The sequence below is a fragment of the Sebastes fasciatus genome, chromosome 1 (assembly GCF_043250625.1).
Source record: "Sebastes fasciatus isolate fSebFas1 chromosome 1, fSebFas1.pri, whole genome shotgun sequence".
Taxonomy (NCBI): domain Eukaryota; kingdom Metazoa; phylum Chordata; class Actinopteri; order Perciformes; family Sebastidae; genus Sebastes; species Sebastes fasciatus.
In genome coordinates, this window is record NC_133795.1 from 9,808,484 (window position 1) to 9,829,719 (window position 21,236).

Here is a 21,236-nt window from a genome sequence, read left to right on the forward strand (position 1 = left end):
AATCATCACACTGGCAGGTAAGTATGCTTGAAAAATAAGGCAGACTTTTATTTTCAGTCTGTAAAATTCCATCAAACAAAGGAAAAACACATGGAGGTAAAAACCCTCTGCATTCTGTTACACAGCTCACCACATGCCTGGTGCTGCTCTTTTTACCACTCTCCTTCCCCCCCCCAAAAACTCTGCTTTCACACATGGTCATATAACCTAACAGCCGCCCTTCCAGTTCAAACTGGCCTATCAGGCGAGTACTGCCATCAGCTCAGACTGGAGACACCTGCAGTGAGAACCTGGGAAATCATAGCACACCTGATTACACTTGGAGCCACTCAGTCCCTGTCAGTCAATTAACCCCTTCACTACACACATAAGAAAAACAAAGATAACTGTGATCAACCCCACTTGGCTTTACCAAACAGTTAGTGAGGGAGTTGTTGCTTCCTCACAAATATATAATCAACTAATAATTATGATGTATTATTATGAATTAAAATATAATTTGTTTTACTGCCACTAATTTCTTTAATGCATTAACGCATTTGAGCTTTCAGAGGTTCTAGCGGGCTCAATTTTAAAGCTAGAGTGAATCATATGAAACTAGAAAACTAGAAAATATATACATACATTTGCATAAAGCAAGCATATCTGTCCACTCCCATGTTGATAAGAGTATTAAATAGATGACAAATCTCCCTTTAAGGTACATTTTGAACAGATAAAAATGTGTAATTAATTTGCAATTAATCACGAATAATCATGCAATTAATCGCGATTTGATATTTTAATCGATTGACATCCCAGTTATAATATGTTAAGCTACCCAGCTGTATATAAAGTGGTTGAAATTATATCCACCTTTACCAGCTGCAACATTATTGATGAACACATTAATGCATCAATAATTACAATCCAGTGATATAATGTATTCTGAAATGGGACATTCTGCATAATTTTACTTTTGGTACTTTCAGTATATTTTGATGCTAAAACTTGTGTACTTTTACCTGAGTAAAATGTTGAATGCAGGACTTTTCTTTATAACAAAAATATTTTGACACTGTGGGGAATTACTACCTTTAAAGGTCCTGTACTGTAAAAAGTGTGATTTTCATGTATTTGATAAAATACATGAAAATAAAATCACTAGAAGACAGAAACGAAAACACCCCTAATTATTAGATGTTAAGCTACTCAGCTGTATATGAAGTAGTCGAAATTAGCTCAACCTTTACCAGCTGCAACATTAGTGATGAACACATTAATGCATACATAATTACAATCCAGTGATATAATGTATTCTGAAATGGGACATTCTGCATAATTTTACTTTTGGTACTTTCAGTATATTTTGATGCTAAAACTTGTGTACTTTTACCTGAGTAAAATGTTGAATGCAGGACTTTTCTTTATAACAAGAATATTTTTACACTGTGGGGAATTACTACATTTAAAGGTCCCATATTGTAAAAAGTGTGATTTTCATGTATTTTATCAAATACATGAAAATAAAATCACTAGAAACGAAAAAACGCCCTGGGGTGTTTTTTTCATTTCTGTCTTCTAGTGATTTTTATTTTTTGTTTTTAGAAATAGAAAATGAAAATCAACCCGTTTTTTAAGTTTAGTTCATCCCTTTTTGACCCCGATAAACAAAAATGTCAATATTAATTTTTGTATTTTAAAACGAAAATCAAATAACCACGAATTATTTGTTTTTTAATATCCGGTTGTGAAAGGAAAATCGAATGACCAAAAGATACACTGACCTATTTCTACCTTTAATGGTCTGGGTATCATCGGATATTCCGTTATTCCTTTTGAATTCAGAAAGGAAAAAAAGTTTTTTTATTTTTTCGTTTTAAACCAAAAACGAGAAAACGGCCGTTTTCTCGTTTTTCGTTTCTGAATCAAAAAATGAAAAACGAACCCAAACCGGGCCGTTTGTTTGTTTTTGCGAATTCCTTTTCTCATTATTCGTTTTGAATTGAAGAACGGAAGTCACGTGGGTTTTTAGTTTTTTCGTTTTAAACCACAAACGAAAAACGGAATCACGTGGTGCTCTGTTTGTTTTTTGTTTCCAAACGAAAAACGAAAAAACCAAATTAAAAAAACGATCCGATTTAGTTTCTTCAAGTTTCTTTCTGTCATTTTCTCTTCTGAATCGAGGAGTGGAGAACGGCAGTCACGTGACCAGGAAGTGAAGGCAAACATGTCAAAATAAAAGCCAAGAAGATAGTTTGGTCATATTATAAAAGTGTAACATTATTTAAGCACATGATCAAAGTAACAGTAGAAGATAAATAGGCTAAATAAATACATACTGTACCTAAAAAAGCCTAATTAATTATATATCCTAGACACCTACACTGTGCCAAAATCATGGAAATTCACAATAATTAGGCCTGTGCTAAAAAAGCCAGGCGCAAGTAAGCCAAATGATCTTTGGCCCATCGCAATAACCTCCATATTGTGTAAAACCATGGAACGAGTTCTTGCCAGCCACCTGACCAGCACAGTGGCTACTAAGCTAGATCTGCTCCAGTTCGCTTAAATAAGAGCGACAGAGTCCCAGACGACGCTGACTCTGCTTAACACCGTCCACAAAACACCTTATGCATCATAAAGGTTATGCCAGAGCTTTATTTGTGGATTTTAGCTCAGCTTTTAACTCAATGAAGACGCATATTCTCCTGAAAAGGCTCCTTGATCTCAACATCAACACAGGGTTAGTTGTGTGGATCAGAGGGTCTGTGTCAGGGAGAACATATCAGACGTGCTGCCCACAAGGCTGTGTTCTTTCCCCTGTGCTATTCTCTCTTTTTACTAATGAATTTATGACCAATGAGAAACATTTTAGACTGTTTAAGTATGTGGATGACATGGCCTTAGTTGGCCTTTTACAGGAAACAGGCCCATTAGGTGAAGCTGCCTATCTGGCCCACACTACAGCCCTTCAAACACGGTGTCACACTAGCCAGCTAGAAATCAATGTGGCTGAGAAGAAAGAATTAATCATGTGCTGCACAAAACAACATTTGATCACAGAGCCAGTTTCATTTGATGGCCAACATGTTGAAACTGTGGAACACTTTAAATACCTCGGTACAGTCCTGGACACCCAGGTGAGCTTCTCTGAAAATACAGAGTATATCTTCAAGAGATGCTCACAGCGACTTTATCTTCTAAGGAAAGTTAGTGGCCTCGGTGTCAGCCGGCAGATTTTAGAATTAGTGTACAAAACTATTGTTGAGAGGATTTTAACCTTTAACCTTCCTGCCTGGTACGGTCACCTACACTGTAGATAGAAGAATAAACTGTCTAGGATTGTGTCAATGGCAGGCAAAATAGGTGGTAAACCCCAAAAGCCCTTGACTCAACTTTTTACAGAAAGGACGAGGAAGAAAGCGAGGAGCATCCTGGCAGATAGCTCCCATCCTCTCTGCAGCCAGTCGGGAGGCGCTATAGAGCCCCTCTGGCAACTAAACATGTGTTTAAAAAGTCTTTCATCCCAAATGCCATCAATACTCTTAACTCAACACAGTGACTGAGCAGATCTGAGCCACAGACACTGACACGAACTGTTTTTAATGTGTAACATAACCTGTCTCTGTTTTTTACTAACTGCTGTCTGTTGTTTTCTGTGTTTTGTGAGCCGAAGAGAAAAATCCACCCTGGTGGACAATAAAGTTTGATTGTATTGATCAGTTCATATTGAGGGGCCGTCAGCTTTACAATTTAGTTTGGAGGGAGATTCGGTACCAGTGAAGTCAGTGCATTTTATGAGTGGGCCTTCTGTGACGTTACCCACCGTAGGGGTCAGAGGTCACCACTCCTCAATCCCCAAGGATTTTCTTTTCAGTCAAATTTTCAATTTTGACGCATTTATAGATGAAAAGTCAAGTCAATAAACATGGTCAATGATAGAGAAGTATGGTTGATCAGCATGTTTGCCAACCTTCAGACATCATAGTCTAATATGAGGATTAATCAGCCTGAGTTCTGAAGGAACCGGCCCTCTACCTCCAAGAGGTCAGGGCACAGCTACGTGTTGGTTAATCTTGTGTGACAAAGAGATTTTCCAAACAGACGGGTTAAAGCATAATAATACAATTTATTCCGAACAATTAATGTTGCATAAGTAAGATAACAGAGTTTACAGAATTCTGGATCCAATCAACGTGTCCCTGACAACATACAATGCATGGGTCAGTTCGCGAAGTCTGAACCCCGAGCTATCCCTGATCCAGCGTTTTTATGGTTTACACAATATCAATATTCATGAGCTTATGGCACGTGATGTTTTTGCTGCATATCTTCTTTTTCCTCCCGTGACCTTGTGAAAAGAACAGAACATGCAGTCCCGTGTGCCTCCCCCCTGTACTCGCCCTTGAGTAGTTCAAAGCCTCTCCAAATGCTGCCGGAGATTATTACAATGTGACTATATAGAAATCTACAGTCACCGAATCACCTCGTCAAGGAACAAAACAGTGCAACAACAACTGAACAGCCCCAAGTCCTTCATTCCTTCACCCTGAGTTATGCCCTTAGAAGCTAATAATTGAGAGACAGTTATTGAGCAATCATGAAACAATACAACAGTTTTCAGCTTCCCTTATAAGCAGGTTATTTCAGGTCATTGTAAGCACTTTTGTACATAATAAATCCAACAGTTCACTAAAAAACTGAAATCACTAACTTTCTGTATTCTGTTTGGTGGTTTATGAGGCTTTTCAATAATTTCTAGTCTATTTGGTATAATATGTAATTTAGTTAATTTGTTCGACATCATGATAAGGCTGATTTTTCAACCAGTGGTTATGACATTAATGCCAGCTAGACAGAATAAAGCTCTGTCTGTCATGACAATAGAACTGTACTGAAAGCCTTTCCTTTACTCGGGTGACTCTTTACAGCCGTCTGAAGACAGCAGGTATCTGTTAAATCTACAGTATCTAGAGTGATGGAGTGGCCTTCAGTCCAGTACAGTATTGTCATGACAGACAGAGATTTATTCTGTCTAGCTGGCATTAATGTCATAATAGCTTGTTGAAGAATCAGCATTATCATGATGTAGAACTACTCGGCTACAGCCTTCCTAATGAAGTGAAGGGATCAGGTGGAAGTGTCAGGTGTGTTGAAAGGAGTAGCCACATAGTGCTTTTCACCTGCCGACATAAAGAAACAGCCCATAGTGAGGGTGTGAGAGAGAAAATTGTCAATTACATGAGAGATCTGAATAACATCTGTAGAGACCCTCTCTGTTGTATAACATCTGTAGAGACCCTCTCTGTTGTATAACATCTGTAGAGACCCTCCCTGTTGTATAACATCTGTAGAGACCCTCCCTGTTGTATAACATCTGTAGAGACCCTCCCTGTAATTTATCATACACTTTTTGGATAAAAGACATTCATGTGTTAATGAAAAGAACAAAACAAAAAAATATCTATGTATGTATTTATTTGTGTATTTATTTAGCCTATTTATCTTCTACTGTTACTTTGATCATGTGCTTAAATAATGTTACACTTTTATAGAATGACCAAACTATCTTCTTGGCTTTTATTTTGACATGTTTGCCTTCACTTCCTGGTCACGTGACTGCCGTTCTCCGCTCCTCGATTCAGAAGAGAAAAAATGACAGAAAGAAACTTGAAGAAACTAAATCGGATGTTTTTTTTAATTTGGTTTTTTCGTTTTTCGTTTGGAAACAAAAAACAAACAGAGCACCACGTGATTCCGTTTTTCGTTTGTGGTTTAAAACGAAAAAACTAAAAACCCACGTGACTTCCGTTCTTCAATTCAAAACGAATAATGAGAAAAGGAATTCGCAAAAACAAACAAACGGCCCGGTTTGGGTTCGTTTTTCATTTTTTGATTCAGAAACCAAAGAATAAAAAAAAGTTTTTTCCTTTCTGAATTCCAAAGGAAAAACGGAATATCCGATGATACCCAGACGCCATCCGACTTCTTTTGCTCCTAAAATAGTGTTATCACGGTAAGGATGGCCTCTGAGTGAGGCGAACGGTATTATCACGGCTCACATTAGCGGTACTCAGTTGGTTGCATTCTGCAACCACACCACTAGATCCCGCCAAATCTTACACACTGTACCTTCAAGTCATTTTTCCTGAAACATCACATATTTTCTCATCCTTCTGACTTAAGTTATCCTCTTGCCTTACACCCTCACATGTTGTAGATAGTATGAGTTCTGACCTGAACTAAGAATGACAGCAATAACAATAACAGTGGCATCAGAAGTGGCACCTGTTTATGGACAATGACAAGGAATAAAACATTATAGCTCATTATAGTTTACATGTTCGTCTCAGTAATTTAACTGCAGCGCACTTCCATTTTACGGCCTTTATAATATACAGTGTTTGTTGACTGATGCTTTTGTAATTGATTTAAATACTTCACAAAGCATAAATATTGTCATTTTGGTCACACAGAGTCCTTCATCATCCCTCTGTCAGTCAGTCAGTCTACTGTATCTGGACTGCCTTATAACTTGGTCTCCAATCTCTTTTCTCTATGAAGGATTTCCCACAGACGGTGATGGCTTTAAACTCCTCGGCGATCTCCAGCAGGGTCTTCCCTTTAGTCTCAGGCAGGAGGAAGAAGGTGTAAAGAGAACCCAGCAGGCACATACAGGCGAACACCACAAAGCAGTACAACTCCAGGGCGTTCTGGGACAAATCAAACACAGTGTGAAGCATCAGAGAGAGCTTCATGTTTCAATGTCATGATCCAAAGTGCTGAGATGTTTTTTTTTGTCTTTCTGTTTGATTTGACACAGTTTGTAATGATATTTAAATACCTATTACACACTAAAAGATGTCATTTATCTAAATTATAATCAATGAAAAGTGTTGATGTACAACTAAAGTGTCAAACTATTGTGTTGCTTATTTTCATGTTTGTTGTGCTCACAATAATGAATGGAAAGGCTAGGCCCATCACAGTGAAAAGGAACCAGTTTTGGAACCCCGTGAGGACATACGCTGCCGTTCGGTCGGACTGGGTGAAGATCTCATTGGTCAGAGTTCTCGTGGTTCCCCCTGGGTGATCCAAAGAGACGACACAGGTGATTAAAGTAATTTATCTGTGCATGCAAACATCTTTTCTATGTGAACTAAACTGCTGTAAGACACAAACCAGGTCCAATGCAAAAGCAGATGACGAAGACGATGATCAAACCAATGGTGATGTATGGAACCCAGTAGCTGGAATCCTGCATGAAGACAATTTTGTATATGTGAATATTAATACAGTCAGAGCAATCTGGAGCAATTATTTAATTGCTGCCTTTGTACACTGCAGCAATAAAAGCTAAAGCACATAGTTTTCTTTATAAAACACATTTTGCGTATGTGAAAAGGTCAGTTTTGCCTCTGTTTCAGTATATTTTCACTTTTACTTCAATGGAATGAAAGAAAAATCATTACCATCCCTTTGTGGGGTAAAGCTATGCAGATAGTTAAACATTTTCAGGTATCCGTTTCTGACATTTCTGCCTCCACCTCAATAAAACAGAAGTGAACTGGAATTTAATTAGTATTTATAGGGACTATTTCTTAGTAGAAAGTAGTTCCAATGAACACACAGTAAAGTCTTAACTGCCCCACTTCTATTATTTAGAATCAGGACATTGATGCTGGGAAGATATTTTGTAGTTGAATTAATTAATGATTTTTTTCCAATGCTGTGTGAATACCACAAACACATTTCCATTCACTTCCATTCTACCTGAGTAGAGGCAGAAATCTCAGAGTCAGATATCTGAAAACCTGCAAATCTGCATGCCTCGATACTACTAAGGGTAAGAAAATGTTGTCATTTGGGTGAAATGACCCTTTAAACTACATTGAGTATCCTATAACCTAAGTAAATGCCTCGATAAAAAAATAAATATGCCATTAAATGAACCAAAAATAATATTAAGAATAAATGTATTCATTAATTAATTGATAAGATATTTATTTATATTAATTTTAAAAGGTTACGTAATTATTTTTGCATTTATTTTTTATTTATTTCAAATTTATTTTTACATATATTTATTCATTATTAAATTGTATGGATGTATTTATTTGTTTATACATAAATGTACATAAATACATGAATAAATACATACAATTTAATAATGAATAAATAAAATGCAAAAATAAATACATACATTTAAAAGTTAATAAAAATAAATAAAAGGAGAAATCAAAGAAGAGTAGATGGGGGAGGTAATATAAAGATAAATAAAGAAGCAAATTAAATCAGAATATTAAATTATGTCACATTTGATCAATTAGTTTAGGCCTACATTTATTTTTTATATTATTTTTGGTTAATTTAATGGCATATTTATTTATTTATTTATTTATTTATCGAGTCATTTATTTATTTAGGTTTTTATTTTGGCAGGTTCCGTCCTCCATATTCACATGGCTACATCTGTGTCAGTATCAACAGGTTTACCTTCAGGGTGAGCGTGACAGTGGTGAACACCAAGCTGGCAGACATGATACAATAACCCCCCCAGATCAACGGCTTCCTCCCAGTGTGCTCAATCAGCAGCCCCTGGGAGAGAGAAAGGTAAAAAAAATAATAGAAATATGTCAATAATTGAACAACAATATTTTGTGGGTTTGTATAATTGTTAGTTAACCCAACTGTCCCCCAAATCATTGCTGTGCCTTTAGATAATTTGCTCTGCTACACCATGCTCCCAGAAATGGAATACTGTATAATATTAATATTATATTAATAATATAATCACCTAAGTTGTGTTTTTGTTAGCTTAGAATGAGCACTTCATATCTACATAGGGAGTGGGTCCTCTTCCTGGAGTCCACCATGTTGCTCATGTTTCTACAGTAGCCCAGAAAGGACAAACCAAACACTGGCTCTAGAGAGAGCATTTCATGTTTTTACACTAACCTGATGTTCACCGTAGTTCCCCGACATGCTTGTGAAACTGCGGTAACGTGAGATGCAGAGTGTTAAACCGTGGTACCGCCAGCCGCCTTCTGACTTCCGTTGCTCCTAAAGTAGTGTTATTAAGGTAAGGATGGCCTCTGAGCGAGACGTACGGCGTTACCACGGTTTTGCACTCGGCGGCTCACGTTACCGCAGTCTTGGAAAGGGAGGTTTGAGCAATGGGTTATTCAGTTGGTTGCAATCTGCAACCACACCAATAGATGACCAAAAGATGTCCTAAAGAGCTCAAGTAGGGAGTTACTCACACAGGAGATGCAGGTGATGATTTCACATACTCCAAGACCAAGAGTAACATAGCGGATCTTATCTCTCGGTATACCTGCCTTCAGGAAGACATCAAAAGAGAAGGTACTGATCTATGAAGGAGAGAAATATTTGTTAGCTTCTTAATTGTTAGGATGCATGAAATGTGTTATTAACAAACAGCCTCCATCCTCACCGCAGACATGCCCGACATCTGGTTACAGGTGTAGATGACGGCCATGGTGAGAAGCTGCCATCGGACAGTCCTGTCCCTCAGCACCTGCAGAGGGCTCCTTAGTGGGGCTGCCTCAATGGCCACCTGCTCAGCCAACATCTCGTCCATCTCCTGTTTGTAGTCACCTTGGCCCCACAGACTCTGGAGAGCTGGGGTAAGAAAGATCACACACAAAAAAATGTGCTCCTTTGCTCACATTCAAGACATATAAAATACATATATTATGTGTTTAAATGGGTGTGATATAAAATAGGAATATCTTTCAGAAGAAAACAGTCTGACAAAGGCTCTATGATCCAAAATGTGTTGGTAAACCAAAACCAACATACATACATTACATATACCACAATATAACATTTTAAAACTTAAAGGTGCTCTATACGATATTCAGAGCATTAACATACTGTAGCATCAACCAACTATTTGCTATGTAAAGATATAAAGGAGTAATGTCTCACTGAGCAGAGAATGAAGTCGCTCTCACTCTGTGTGTGTTGTAATCAGAGCTTTTCTGTGCTTTGTTGACATAGCCGGGCCGGCCGCACATGCTTTTAGTGCATGTTAGTGCATGTGAGCGTGCCCCACTGGCTAGCTTACGGCCGCTGCTCTGCACGGCTCCCATTCGGCGGTTATAGCTGAAATCGCCGTCCCGACCAACGTTGCCATCGCGAAAGCGTGGTACCCACCCTCCGGTTCCCCCTCAGGTAAACACTGTTATCTCTGTCAGCACTGTTTGCCTTTGTTTTCACTGCTAGCGCTGTTGGCACCATTATCTACGGGCTACCAGCTTAGCCGCTGCCATGTTGAGAGCCATGCAGAGGCAATAGAAATGCTCCCAATCTCACATTTAGCACCTTTAATATAAATTCCATTGTCCCCTAGATGTCTTTACTTCAAACAACACCAATCTCCTAAGAATTTAAAGTGTTTTTGTTGACAATTGTAGCTCATCCTCAAATATTTCTTGGTGAATTTCAAGAAGGGCATTCTTTTGTGTTTAATATTCAAACTTTAAAAGGCTGTTTTGGTCTGGTACTGCATGAATATGGGGAAATATACCAACCTTTTTTGCAAGCCTTCTCATCACCTTTCTCAATGAATATGTATCTGGGAGCCTCGGGGAGAAAAGGCAACACTATAAGCTGAACCACTGAGAAAAAGGCAGGAACACAGAGGACGATGTTCCACAGCTCCTCACGACCAAGGATCTCACTGAAAAAACAAAAGGATGTGTTGTGTTCCAGTTTAGTTTAGACAATAGCATCTTTATTTACACTTCCCAATATTGTGTTTGCATTTTTTGCACAATTCTCAAAGCTGGAAAATTCTTCTCTAACTCGCCTCTCTTTATCTAAATCTCTCATCATAAGGTGTCACAAATGTTTTATACATTCAGTGTACATTGAGCTCTCTTATCCTAAAACAGTGGTTACCAACCTTTTTCCTTAAGGGGCCCCTTTTCTGTCATTGAGTAAACTGACGACCCCTGACTAAGTGACATATTTTATGGATATTTCACATTATATTCAATGCATAACAACAACAGTGCAGAACAACTGATAAACTGTACAACTAACCCAAATAGTGAACGCAATAACCACAGGAAGTTTGTGTAAAACGAGCGATTTGGAGGCATTTTGAGCAAATTAATTCCTGTGTATTGCATCAGAGATGACTTTTCCTGTTAACTTTTAACACAATTCTCTATCTGTATTTTTATATTTTTATGGACATTGTTCTATTAGCTCTTTGGTTGTTTTAATTTTGTGCTTTTCTAATGCTTGTGTTCAGGTCTTCATCGTGCCCTTATTCTGTTTATATCTTAAAGAATTATCCAAACTAGATAACAATTTCATTTAGTTTTCTTCACATAAATGAATGAAATGCTGAGATATCAACCGCCTAATTCTTTAAAAAAAAAAGGTTGGGAATCCATAACTAATAGTCTGATCTGTTATCTTCTCATACGTTTTGACAATAAGTACATACCTCAGTCCAAAAAACTGTCCAAACAGTTTACCAAGTGACCCGAATGTCGCTACGGACTGAGTCACAGTCCCTCTGATATTTCTGGGTGAAATCTCTCCCAGGTACAATGAATGGATGCTGATTCCCAAACCTGCAGGTCATGAGGTCAGAGGATGTTAATCAGTCCCGGTAAAAAACATGATGTGTAGAATATGTCCTGGTGGCTTACCTGCCGAGTAGCCATACAGGATCCTTGCCACGATTATCATTTCATATGAATTGGCAGATTTACTTGTCAGCATGACCCCTGCTGCAACTACGGCAATAACGCTGTTGCACATCATCGCCTTTTTTCTGATAAAGGAGCACATCACGTCAAGTCCTTTTAGGCTACAGCAGGATTGAATGCTGCATTAATACGTCTCTTTCACTCACCTTCCCATCGTGTCGGCCATAAATCTGACACTGACAGCACCAAAGAGTCCCCCAACAGCATACATTGAAACAATAAGGGACCAGATCATCGTGACCGTCTGTGGAGGTGGAGGCTCTTCATATCTGTCGTACCAGCTGCTGTTGATGAAGCGTTTAATGTACTGCAGGGAAAGACATTTTTTTTAGCTTGAACTCAATGAGAAATTGAAAAAAAGTATGCTTTTTTTTACTTTCCACATTCAAACACACACTCTCAGCGTCCACCAGTAACTGGAGTTTGAAGACAGTGATAGAGGGGGGTAGAGCAACACATCAAATGATGAACAGAAAATGCTGCAAGTGATGTATCTCACCGGTGAGGGAGAACTCAGTCCACCAATGTGATAGCCATGTTGAAAGCTTCCTCCAATTCCCAAAATAATGATGAGGAACAGAGCATTACCACGGGTCTACGAAACAGAATGAATCAGCAGTGATTAGAAGACATACATTGGTCTAATAGAAGTCATTTTAACCTCATTGATTCATATAACTGTATGGTCTTCTTTTTGTGTTATACTTCAAGATATTAGACTCTTTTTAAGTTATGCAAAAGTCTGGTGGAAGAAGTATTCACACCCTTTACTTAGGCCTTCAGTAAAAGTACTAATACTACACTGTGAAAATACTCAACTACAGAAGGTCAGCGATTCAATCCCCGGCTCCTCCAGTCCACATGTCGAAGTGTCCTTGAGCTTCTTAAACCATCGGTGTGTGAATGAGTATTTAGATTAGATCTTGATGGTGTATGAAGTGTATGAAGTGTGTGTGAATGGGTGAATGCTGACATGTAGTGTAAAGCGCTTTAAAGGGACTATTTGTAACTTTGTACGCGCATAAATGTAGCGGGTCGTCACACATGCGCGCTCACATATGCGCGTTCGCGTGTGGCCGCTGCCTCTCCAACTCTGCCTGCCTGCCTTCGCTCAGAGAGCGCGCGCGTTCTCAGCTCGCTCCACCTCTAGACGTGAACGCGCGCTCACTCCTCACTGCAGAAGAGTTAGTTTAGCTCTGAGAATATCTAGTGAATGCACAGTGGACGTTTGTGCAGAAAAAAAATGCTGCAGCTCCTCCAGACCAACAGAGGTTTCCCGTGTCTTGTGAAGTGATGGAGCTCCTTAGCTAGTAACGTTACCCTCTCGTTACCGACCGGGTGCCGGTGTCTCCTCTGCGGGAGGAGAGAGCAGGGAGACACGCTGCAGAGCGCCGCTGCTTCAGCCTGCACTTAGGCAGGAAAAGCCAACACTAGGATCAGATCTAAATCATGTTCATGGAGAGACCTTCGTCTGGTCAGCTAACATTACTGCCAAGCAGCTGAAATATAGAGTGATATGGTGCTTTTAGCTGACGTGTGTCGCCTCACTGTTTTGAGTGATGCTCGTTCAGGTATAATGAGAGCGAGCAAGCGCGAGCCCGACGCTGACTTTCGTTGATTTCACGGCCACAGGTGTCGCTGTTAAGAAGCATTTCTGAAAGTTACAAATAGTCCCTTTAAGTGGTCGGAAAACTAGAAAAGCACTATATAAGTGCAAGTCCATTTACCATTTAAAGTATGAAAAGTAAAAGTAGTCAATGTGCAATAAAATGTTCCCTGTCAGTGTTCTACTTTTTGTGTTAATGTGTATGCTGCATTTTTAGTGCTAGAGTTGTTTTCGGTTGTGCTCATTTTAACTCCTTTATATACTGTTGCTGGCTAGTTTAATCTACAGCAATGCATCGTATTCTATAAGATCATCATATGTTTATAGCGTCACTGTCTTTAGTTTAGTTTTTAAATACAATTACACCCACATAAAATTAATCCTTCAGTTTATCAGATGAATTAAATTTTTTTTGTTTTTGTTTTAACTAGACAAGGAAGGGGATGAAAAATTGTAATCTGAGAAGTAACCAGTAACTAAAGCTGCCAGACAATGCAATAGAGTAAAAAGTACAATATTTGCCTCTGAGATGTCTCAATCCTGTATTTAAATGACGGGGAAAAGTCCATGAATTTGAGGGTTATCAATCCTTCCTGCTATAGAAAGGACACTGGAAACATTTCCTGAGGTGTGATGCTGCATCAGTTAAATTAAATGGTGTTCTTTTACTGGAATCTAATCTATATAAATGGTGATGAAGTATAGGGATCAGAAATGGTGGAACAAATTACAATATATATTCAACATCCTCTGGAAAATGTGTTTTTTTTATGAGGCAAATATATTTGTGTAAAATTACACACTAAATTGATAAGTAGCTTTCTAAATATGCTCTTATCCTAATAATTCAGGATATCTTTAGGTATAATACTGTCAACACCTTTAATACAATATCTCAGAAAGGAAGTCTGTTATGGTTTTAAATGAAGAAATGCAATCTTAAAGGCATAGCATTTACACTAAATGAATCCTCTGAAATACCACTCAGTGTGTAACTAATATTCTGATCACCAGAACGACTGATGAACCGTCGTTGGATATTTAGAAACAATCGGTTTCCTGGTTGATTATTTTATTATACTAGGTAATTGTCATATAACCTATATCAATGTAAAGTTTAAAGTGAAAAATGGCCTTTTTTTTTTACATTTACTGAAACTAAAACCGTCACTCTTTTTGGATAAAACTCTGTTCCCAGATTAGGATTTTTCTCACCTCATTTCTTTATCTTGCTAAAATCAACATCATACTCTAAATGTGTTGAGTGCCCTTCTACTTTTTGTATTGAATGACGGAAGAATAATTCAGAAACTGACAAAGTGCAATGACTCAGCTAAAAACTGTGACTTGGATGAGTCACTGAGCTCAGAAAAACTCAAAAACAACCTGCTTGCCTAAAACAATATGTTTTTCTTCCATTTCCCTCGTTAATAAATGTTTGTCAGAGCTAAAGCATAACGTTAAGTCTATACAGAAAAATAAAAAAAATTAATTTAAAAAAGATTTTGACACAAACATATTTTCTTACGACTTAAACATTTGTGTGAGTATTTATATATAGGCCTATGTATATAACAATGATACACAAATTCAGTAGAATTCAGTCAAAGCCTACCAGCTGTTGTAGCAAGGTGTCCATTCTGTCTTTACTGGCATACAGACCTTAAAGTGCTACTGTACATGCTGTTTGGACCCTGATTTCAGGCTGGTTATCATTAACTTTTCAGGCTTTCTGACTAGAAATAAAGTAACCAGCAATCACCCCGCAAGTGGACGGATGTTACCGTGCAGGACAGTTGATCTGATCAAACTTGATTTGGTTACAGACTATTACTGTATATTGGATTTATGCAGGGGTGCAAACCATGTAAACTCAAAATTCTATCTCAATATTGTAAATTCATGATCATATAACGTAACGGAGGGATTTCATAGATTTCGCCATTAGAATTTGTGGGTTTGTATGACGTCAAATGTCAAACTAGTTTGTAGAGAATGGGCAATGATGTCATGACACATTGCATTCTGGGTGGTGGTTGCCATGATCTGGGATTCCCCTTGTTTTTTTACAGGCATCCATTAATTTTCAAACAGGAGCACACAGTGACATCAAACACAAATCAACAGAGAAAACAGTGTTATCTAAGTGAAGCAGCTCTGTTGTAAAGGCTTCTCTTCTACACCTGCTCTTTACATTAAGGGTCACATGGAGGTTGGAGCCTATCTCAGCATACAAGAAAGACATTCATACTGGCACCAGTGGGAATTTCTCATTTAGAGTTCAGTTAGACCTGCATACACAGGAAAGAAACAAACAAAAAAATTATGTGTGTAGTTTGTTCACATTGGAAAAGGGACAAAATCACTTATGCAAACAAAAGTCTGCATGCATACTAAAAACTAGGGCTGTCAAAGTTAACGCGATAATAACGTGTTAACACAAATTTGTTTTAACGCCACTAATTTCTTTAACGCATTAATGCAACTTTAGGTTGTAGTGGGCACAGTTTTAAAGCTAGAGTAAAGATAACTGCATCATGTATTAGCTTGTTGCAAAGGAGGCGAAATAACGCTCCAACCTTGGCGAGGAAAAACTGGCATGGCCATTTTCAAAGGGGTCCCTTGACCTCTGACCTCAAGATATGTGAATAAAAATGGGTTCTATGGGTACCCACGAGTCTCCCCTTTACAGACATGCATACTTTATGATAATCACATGCAGTTTTAGGGCAAGTCATAGTCAAGTCAGCACACTGACAGCTGTTGTTGCCTGTTGGGCTGCAGTTTGCCATGTTATGATTTGAGCATATTTTTTATGCTAAATGCAGTACCTGTGAGGGTTTCTGGACAATATTTGTCATTGTTTTGTGTTATTAATTGATCTCTAATAATAATTTATATACATGCATTTGCATAAAGCAGCATATTTGCCCACTCCAGTGTTGATAAGAGTATTAAATACTTGACAAATCTCCCTTTGAGGTACATTTTGAACAGATAAATAAATGTGTGGTTAATTAGTGATTAATCATGATTAAATATTTTAATCGATTGACAGCCCTACTAAAAACACTTGATGGAGACTATTGACCCACAATACAATGCAAAAAGGAAATGGACGGTGTTGTAAAATGGCGGGACAGCTCCAGAAAGATCTACGAAAAAAAAATGATAGGCCTAACATAGGCCAAAGAAAAAGCTAAATGTTTGGGAATTAAGTACATTTACTCAAGTACGTTACTTGAGTACAATTTTACAAACTTGTACTTTACTTGAGTATTTCCATTTTATGCTACTTTATATTCTACTGCGCTACATTTTGGAAACCAATATTTTACTTTTTACTCCACTACGTTTATTTGACAACATTAGTTACTATTGATTTTACATATTTAGATTAATATTGTCACAAGGTGAGGTGCAGGAGAGCAAGGTGAAAAGTCACGAAGAGAAATCATCACACTGGCAGGTAAGTATGCTTGAAAAATAAGGCAGACTTTTATTTTCAGTCTGTAAAATTCCATCAAACAAAGGAAAAACACATGGAGGTAAAAACCCTCTGCATTCTGTTACACAGCTCACCACATGCCTGGTGCTGCTCTTTTTACCACTCTCCTCCCCCCCCCCCAAAAAAACTCTGCTTTCACACATGGTCATATAACCTAACAGCCGCCCTTCCAGTTCAAACTGGCCTATCAGGCGAGTACTGCCATCAGCTCAGACTGGAGACACCTGCAGTGAGAACCTGGGAAATCATAGCACACCTGATTACACTTGGAGCCACTCAGTCCCTGTCAGTCAATTAACCCCTTCACTACACACATAAGAAAAACAAAGATAACTGTGATCAACCCCACTTGGCTTTACCAAACAGTTAGTGAGGGAGTTGTTGCTTCCTCACAAATATATAATCAACTAATAATTATGATGTATTATTATGAATTAAAATATAATTTGTTTTACTGCCACTAATTTCTTTAATGCATTAACGCATTTGAGCTTTCAGAGGTTCTAGCGGGCTCAATTTTAAAGCTAGAGTGAATCATATGAAACTAGAAAACTAGAAAATATATACATACATTTGCATAAAGCAAGCATATCTGTCCACTCCCATGTTGATAAGAGTATTAAATAGATGACAAATCTCCCTTTAAGGTACATTTTGAACAGATAAAAATGTGTAATTAATTTGCAATTAATCACGAATAATCATGCAATTAATCGCGATTTGATATTTTAATCGATTGACATCCCAGTTATAATATGTTAAGCTACCCAGCTGTATATAAAGTGGTTGAAATTATATCCACCTTTACCAGCTGCAACATTATTGATGAACACATTAATGCATCAATAATTACAATCCAGTGACATAATGTATTCTGAATTGAGACATTCTGCATAATTTTACTTTTGGTACGTTCAGTATATTTTGATGCTAAAACTTGTGTACTTTTACCTGAGTAAAATGTTGAATGCAGGACTTTTCTTTATAACAAGAATATTTTTACACTGTGGGGAATTACTACATTTAAAGGTCCCATATTGTAAAAAGTGTGATTTTCATGTATTTTATCAAATACATGAAAATAAAATCACTAGAAACGAAAAAACGCCCTGGGGTGTTTTTTTCATTTCTGTCTTCTAGTGATTTTTATTTTTTGTTTTTAGAAATAGAAAATGAAAATCAACCCGTTTTTTAAGTTTAGTTCATCCCTTTTTGACCCCGATAAACAAAAATGTCAATATTAATTTTTGTATTTTAAAACGAAAATCAAATAACCACGAATTATTTGTTTTTTAATATCCGGTTGTGAAAGGAAAATCGAATGACCAAAAGATACACTGACCTATTTCTACCTTTAACGGTCTGGGTATCATCGGATATTCCGTTATTCCTTTTGAATTCAGAAAGGAAAAAAAGTTTTTTTATTTTTTCGTTTCTGAATCAAAAAATGAAAAACGAACCCAAACCGGGCCGTTTGTTTGTTTTTGCGAATTCCTTTTCTCATTATTCGTTTTGAATTGAAGAACGGAAGTCACGTGGGTTTTTCGTTTTTTCGTTTTAAACCACAAACGAAAAACGGAATCACGTGGTGCTGTGTTTGTTTTTTGTTTCCAAACGAAAAACGAAAAAAACAAATTAAAAAAACCATCCGATTTAGTTTCTTCAAGTTTCTTTCTGTCATTTTCTCTTCTGAATCGAGGAGCGGAGAACGGCAGTCACGTGACCAGGAAGTGAAGGCAAACATGTCAAAATAAAAGCCAAGAAGATAGTTTGGTCATATTATAAAAGTGTAACATTATATAAGCACATGATCGAGGTAACAGTAGAAGATAAATAGGCTAAATAAATACATACTGTACCTAAAAAAGCCTAATTAGTTATATATCCTAGACACCTACACTGTGCCAAAATCATGGAAATTCACAATAATTAGGCCTGTGCTAAAAAAGCCAGGCGCAAGTAAGCCAAATGATCTTTGGCCCATCGCAATAACCTCCATATTGTGTAAAACCATGGAACGAGTTCTTGCCAGCCACCTGACCAGCACAGTGGCTACTAAGCTAGATCTGCTCCAGTTCGCTTAAATAAGAGCGACAGAGTCCCAGACGACGCTGACTCTGCTTAACACCGTCCACAAAACACCTTATGCATCCTAAAGGTTATGCCAGAGCTTTATTTGTGGATTTTAGCTCAGCTTTTAACTCAATGAAGACGCATATTCTCCTGAAAAGGCTCCTTGATCTCAACATCAACACAGGGTTAGTTGTGTGGATCAGAGGGTCTGTGTCAGGGAGAACATGTCAGACGTGCTGCCCACAAGGCTGTGTTCTTTCCCCTGTGCTATTCTCTCTTTTTACTAATGAATTTATGACCAATGAGAAACATTTTAGACTGTTTAAGTATGTGGATGACATGGCCTTAGTTGGCCTTTTACAGGAAACAGGCCCACTAGGTGAAGCTGCCTATCTGGCCCACACTACAGCCCTTCAAACACGGTGTCACACTAGCCAGCTAGAAATCAATGTGGCTGAGAAGAAAGAATTAATCATGTGCTGCACAAAACAACATTTGATCACAGAGCCAGTTTCATTTGATGGCCAACATGTTGAAACTGTGGGACACTTTAAATACCTCGGTACAGTCCTGGACACCCAGGTGAGCTTCTCTGAAAATACAGAGTATATCTTCAAGAGATGCTCACAGCGACTTTATCTTCTAAGGAAAGTTAGTGGCCTCGGTGTCAGCCGGCAGATTTTAGAATTAGTGTACAAAACTATTGTTGAGAGGATTTTAACCTTTAACCTTCCTGCCTGGTACGGTCACCTACACTGTAGATAGAAGAATAAACTGTCTAGGATTGTGTCAATGGCAGGCAAAATAGGTGGTAAACCCCAAAAGCCCTTGACTCAACTTTTTACAGAAAGGACGAGGAAGAAAGCGAGGAGCATCCTGGCAGATAGCTCCCATCCTCTCTGCAGCCAGTCGGGAGGCGCTATAGAGCCCCTCTGGCAACTAAACATGTGTTTAAAAAGTCTTTCATCCCAAATGCCATCAATACTCTTAACTCAACACAGTGACTGAGCAGATCTGAGCCACAGACACTGACACGAACTGTTTTTAATGTGTAACATAACCTGTCTCTGTTTTTTACTAACTGCTGTCTGTTGTTTTCTGTGTTTTGTGAGCCGAAGAGAAAAATCCACCCTGGTGGACAATAAAGTTTGATTGTATTGATCAGTTCATATTGAGGGGCCGTCAGCTTTACAATTTAGTTTGGAGGGAGATTCGGTACCAGTGAAGTCAGTGCATTTTATGAGTGGGCCTTCTGTGACGTTACCCACCGTAGGGGTCAGAGGTCACCACTCCTCAATCCCCAAGGATTTTCTTTTCAGTCAAATTTTCAATTTTGACGCATTTATAGATGAAAAGTCAAGTCAATAAACATGGTCAATGATAGAGAAGTATGGTTGATCAGCATGTTTGCCAACCTTCAGACATCATAGTCTAATATGATGATTAATCAGCCTGAGTTCTGAAGGAACCGGCCCTCTACCTCCAAGAGGTCAGGGCACAGCTACGTGTTGGTTAATCTTGTGTGACAAAGAGATTTTCCAAACAGACGGGTTAAAGCATAATAATACAATTTATTCCGAACAATTAATGTTGCATAAGTAAGATAACAGAGTTTACAGAATTCTGGATCCAATCAACGTGTCCCTGACAACATACAATGCATGGGTCAGTTCGCGAAGTCTGAACCCCGAGCTATCCCTGATCCAGCGTTTTTATGGTTTACACAATATCAATATTCATGAGCTTATGGCACGTGATGTTTTTGCTGCATATCTTCTTTTTCCTCCCGTGACCTTGTGAAAAGAACAGAACATGCAGTCCCGTGTGCCTCCCCCCTGTACTCGCCCTTGAGTAGTTCAAAGCCTCTCCAAATGCTGCTGGAGATTATTACAATGTGACTATATAGAAATCTACAGTCACCGAATCACCTCGTCAAGGAACAAAACAGTGCAACAACAACTGAACAGCCCCAAGTCCTTCATTCCTTCACCCTGAGTTATGCCCTTAGAAGCTAATAATTGAGAGACAGTTATTGAGCAATCATGAAACAATACAACAGTTTTCAGCTTCCCTTATAAGCAGGTTATTTCAGGTCATTGTAAGCACTTTTGTACATAATAAATCCAACAGTTCACTAAAAAACTGAAATCACTAACTTTCTGTATTCTGTTTGGTGGTTTATGAGGCTTTTCAATAATTTCTAGTCTATTTGGTATAATATGTAATTTAGTTAATTTGTTCGACATCATGATAAGGCTGATTTTTCAACCAGTGGTTATGACATTAATGCCAGCTAGACAGAATAAAGCTCTGT

At 38.1% G+C, this 21,236-nt stretch overlaps 1 protein-coding gene and 2 long non-coding RNA genes across 3 annotated transcripts; all 3 read right to left on the reverse strand.

Annotated features, from left to right (window-relative positions):
• Positions 1-5,236: 5,236 nt before the first annotated feature.
• On the reverse strand, positions 5,237-5,955 carry LOC141757898 (uncharacterized). Its single transcript, XR_012591778.1, has 2 exons — positions 5,653-5,955; positions 5,237-5,617 (listed from the first exon to the last, which is right to left on the reverse strand). It is a non-coding gene; the product is annotated as an uncharacterized LOC141757898 (long non-coding RNA).
• Positions 5,956-7,096: 1,141 nt separating this feature from the next.
• On the reverse strand, positions 7,097-11,787 carry LOC141776801 (solute carrier family 2, facilitated glucose transporter member 9-like). Its single transcript, XM_074650611.1, has 7 exons — positions 11,676-11,787; positions 11,468-11,597; positions 10,542-10,690; positions 9,440-9,627; positions 9,246-9,356; positions 8,479-8,580; positions 7,097-7,240 (listed from the first exon to the last, which is right to left on the reverse strand). The coding sequence occupies exons 1-7, from the start codon at positions 11,785-11,787 to the stop codon at positions 7,142-7,144; spliced, it is 891 nt and encodes a 296-aa protein (XP_074506712.1). The 3' UTR covers positions 7,097-7,141.
• A 94-nt stretch (positions 11,788-11,881) lies between these two features.
• LOC141757957 (uncharacterized) lies at positions 11,882-15,095 on the reverse strand. The gene is made up of 2 exons (XR_012591801.1): positions 14,957-15,095; positions 11,882-12,330 (listed from the first exon to the last, which is right to left on the reverse strand). It is a non-coding gene; the product is annotated as an uncharacterized LOC141757957 (long non-coding RNA).
• Positions 15,096-21,236: the final 6,141 nt, after the last annotated feature.

Bases quoted from the DNA above. Each gene is read 5' to 3' on its own strand.
- LOC141776801 (XM_074650611.1), bottom strand. From the start codon at position 11,787: ATGTGCAACAGCGTTATTGCCGTAGTTGCAGCAGGGGTCATGCTGACA. The intron at 9,628-10,541 runs GTTGGTATATTT...TTCTTACCCCAG, and splicing joins TGAGAAGGCTTGCAAAAAAG to CTCTCCAGAGTCTGTGGGGC. The intron at 8,581-9,245 runs GTGAGTAACTCC...TCTCTCTCCCAG, and splicing joins TCATCACCTGCATCTCCTGT to GGGCTGCTGATTGAGCACAC.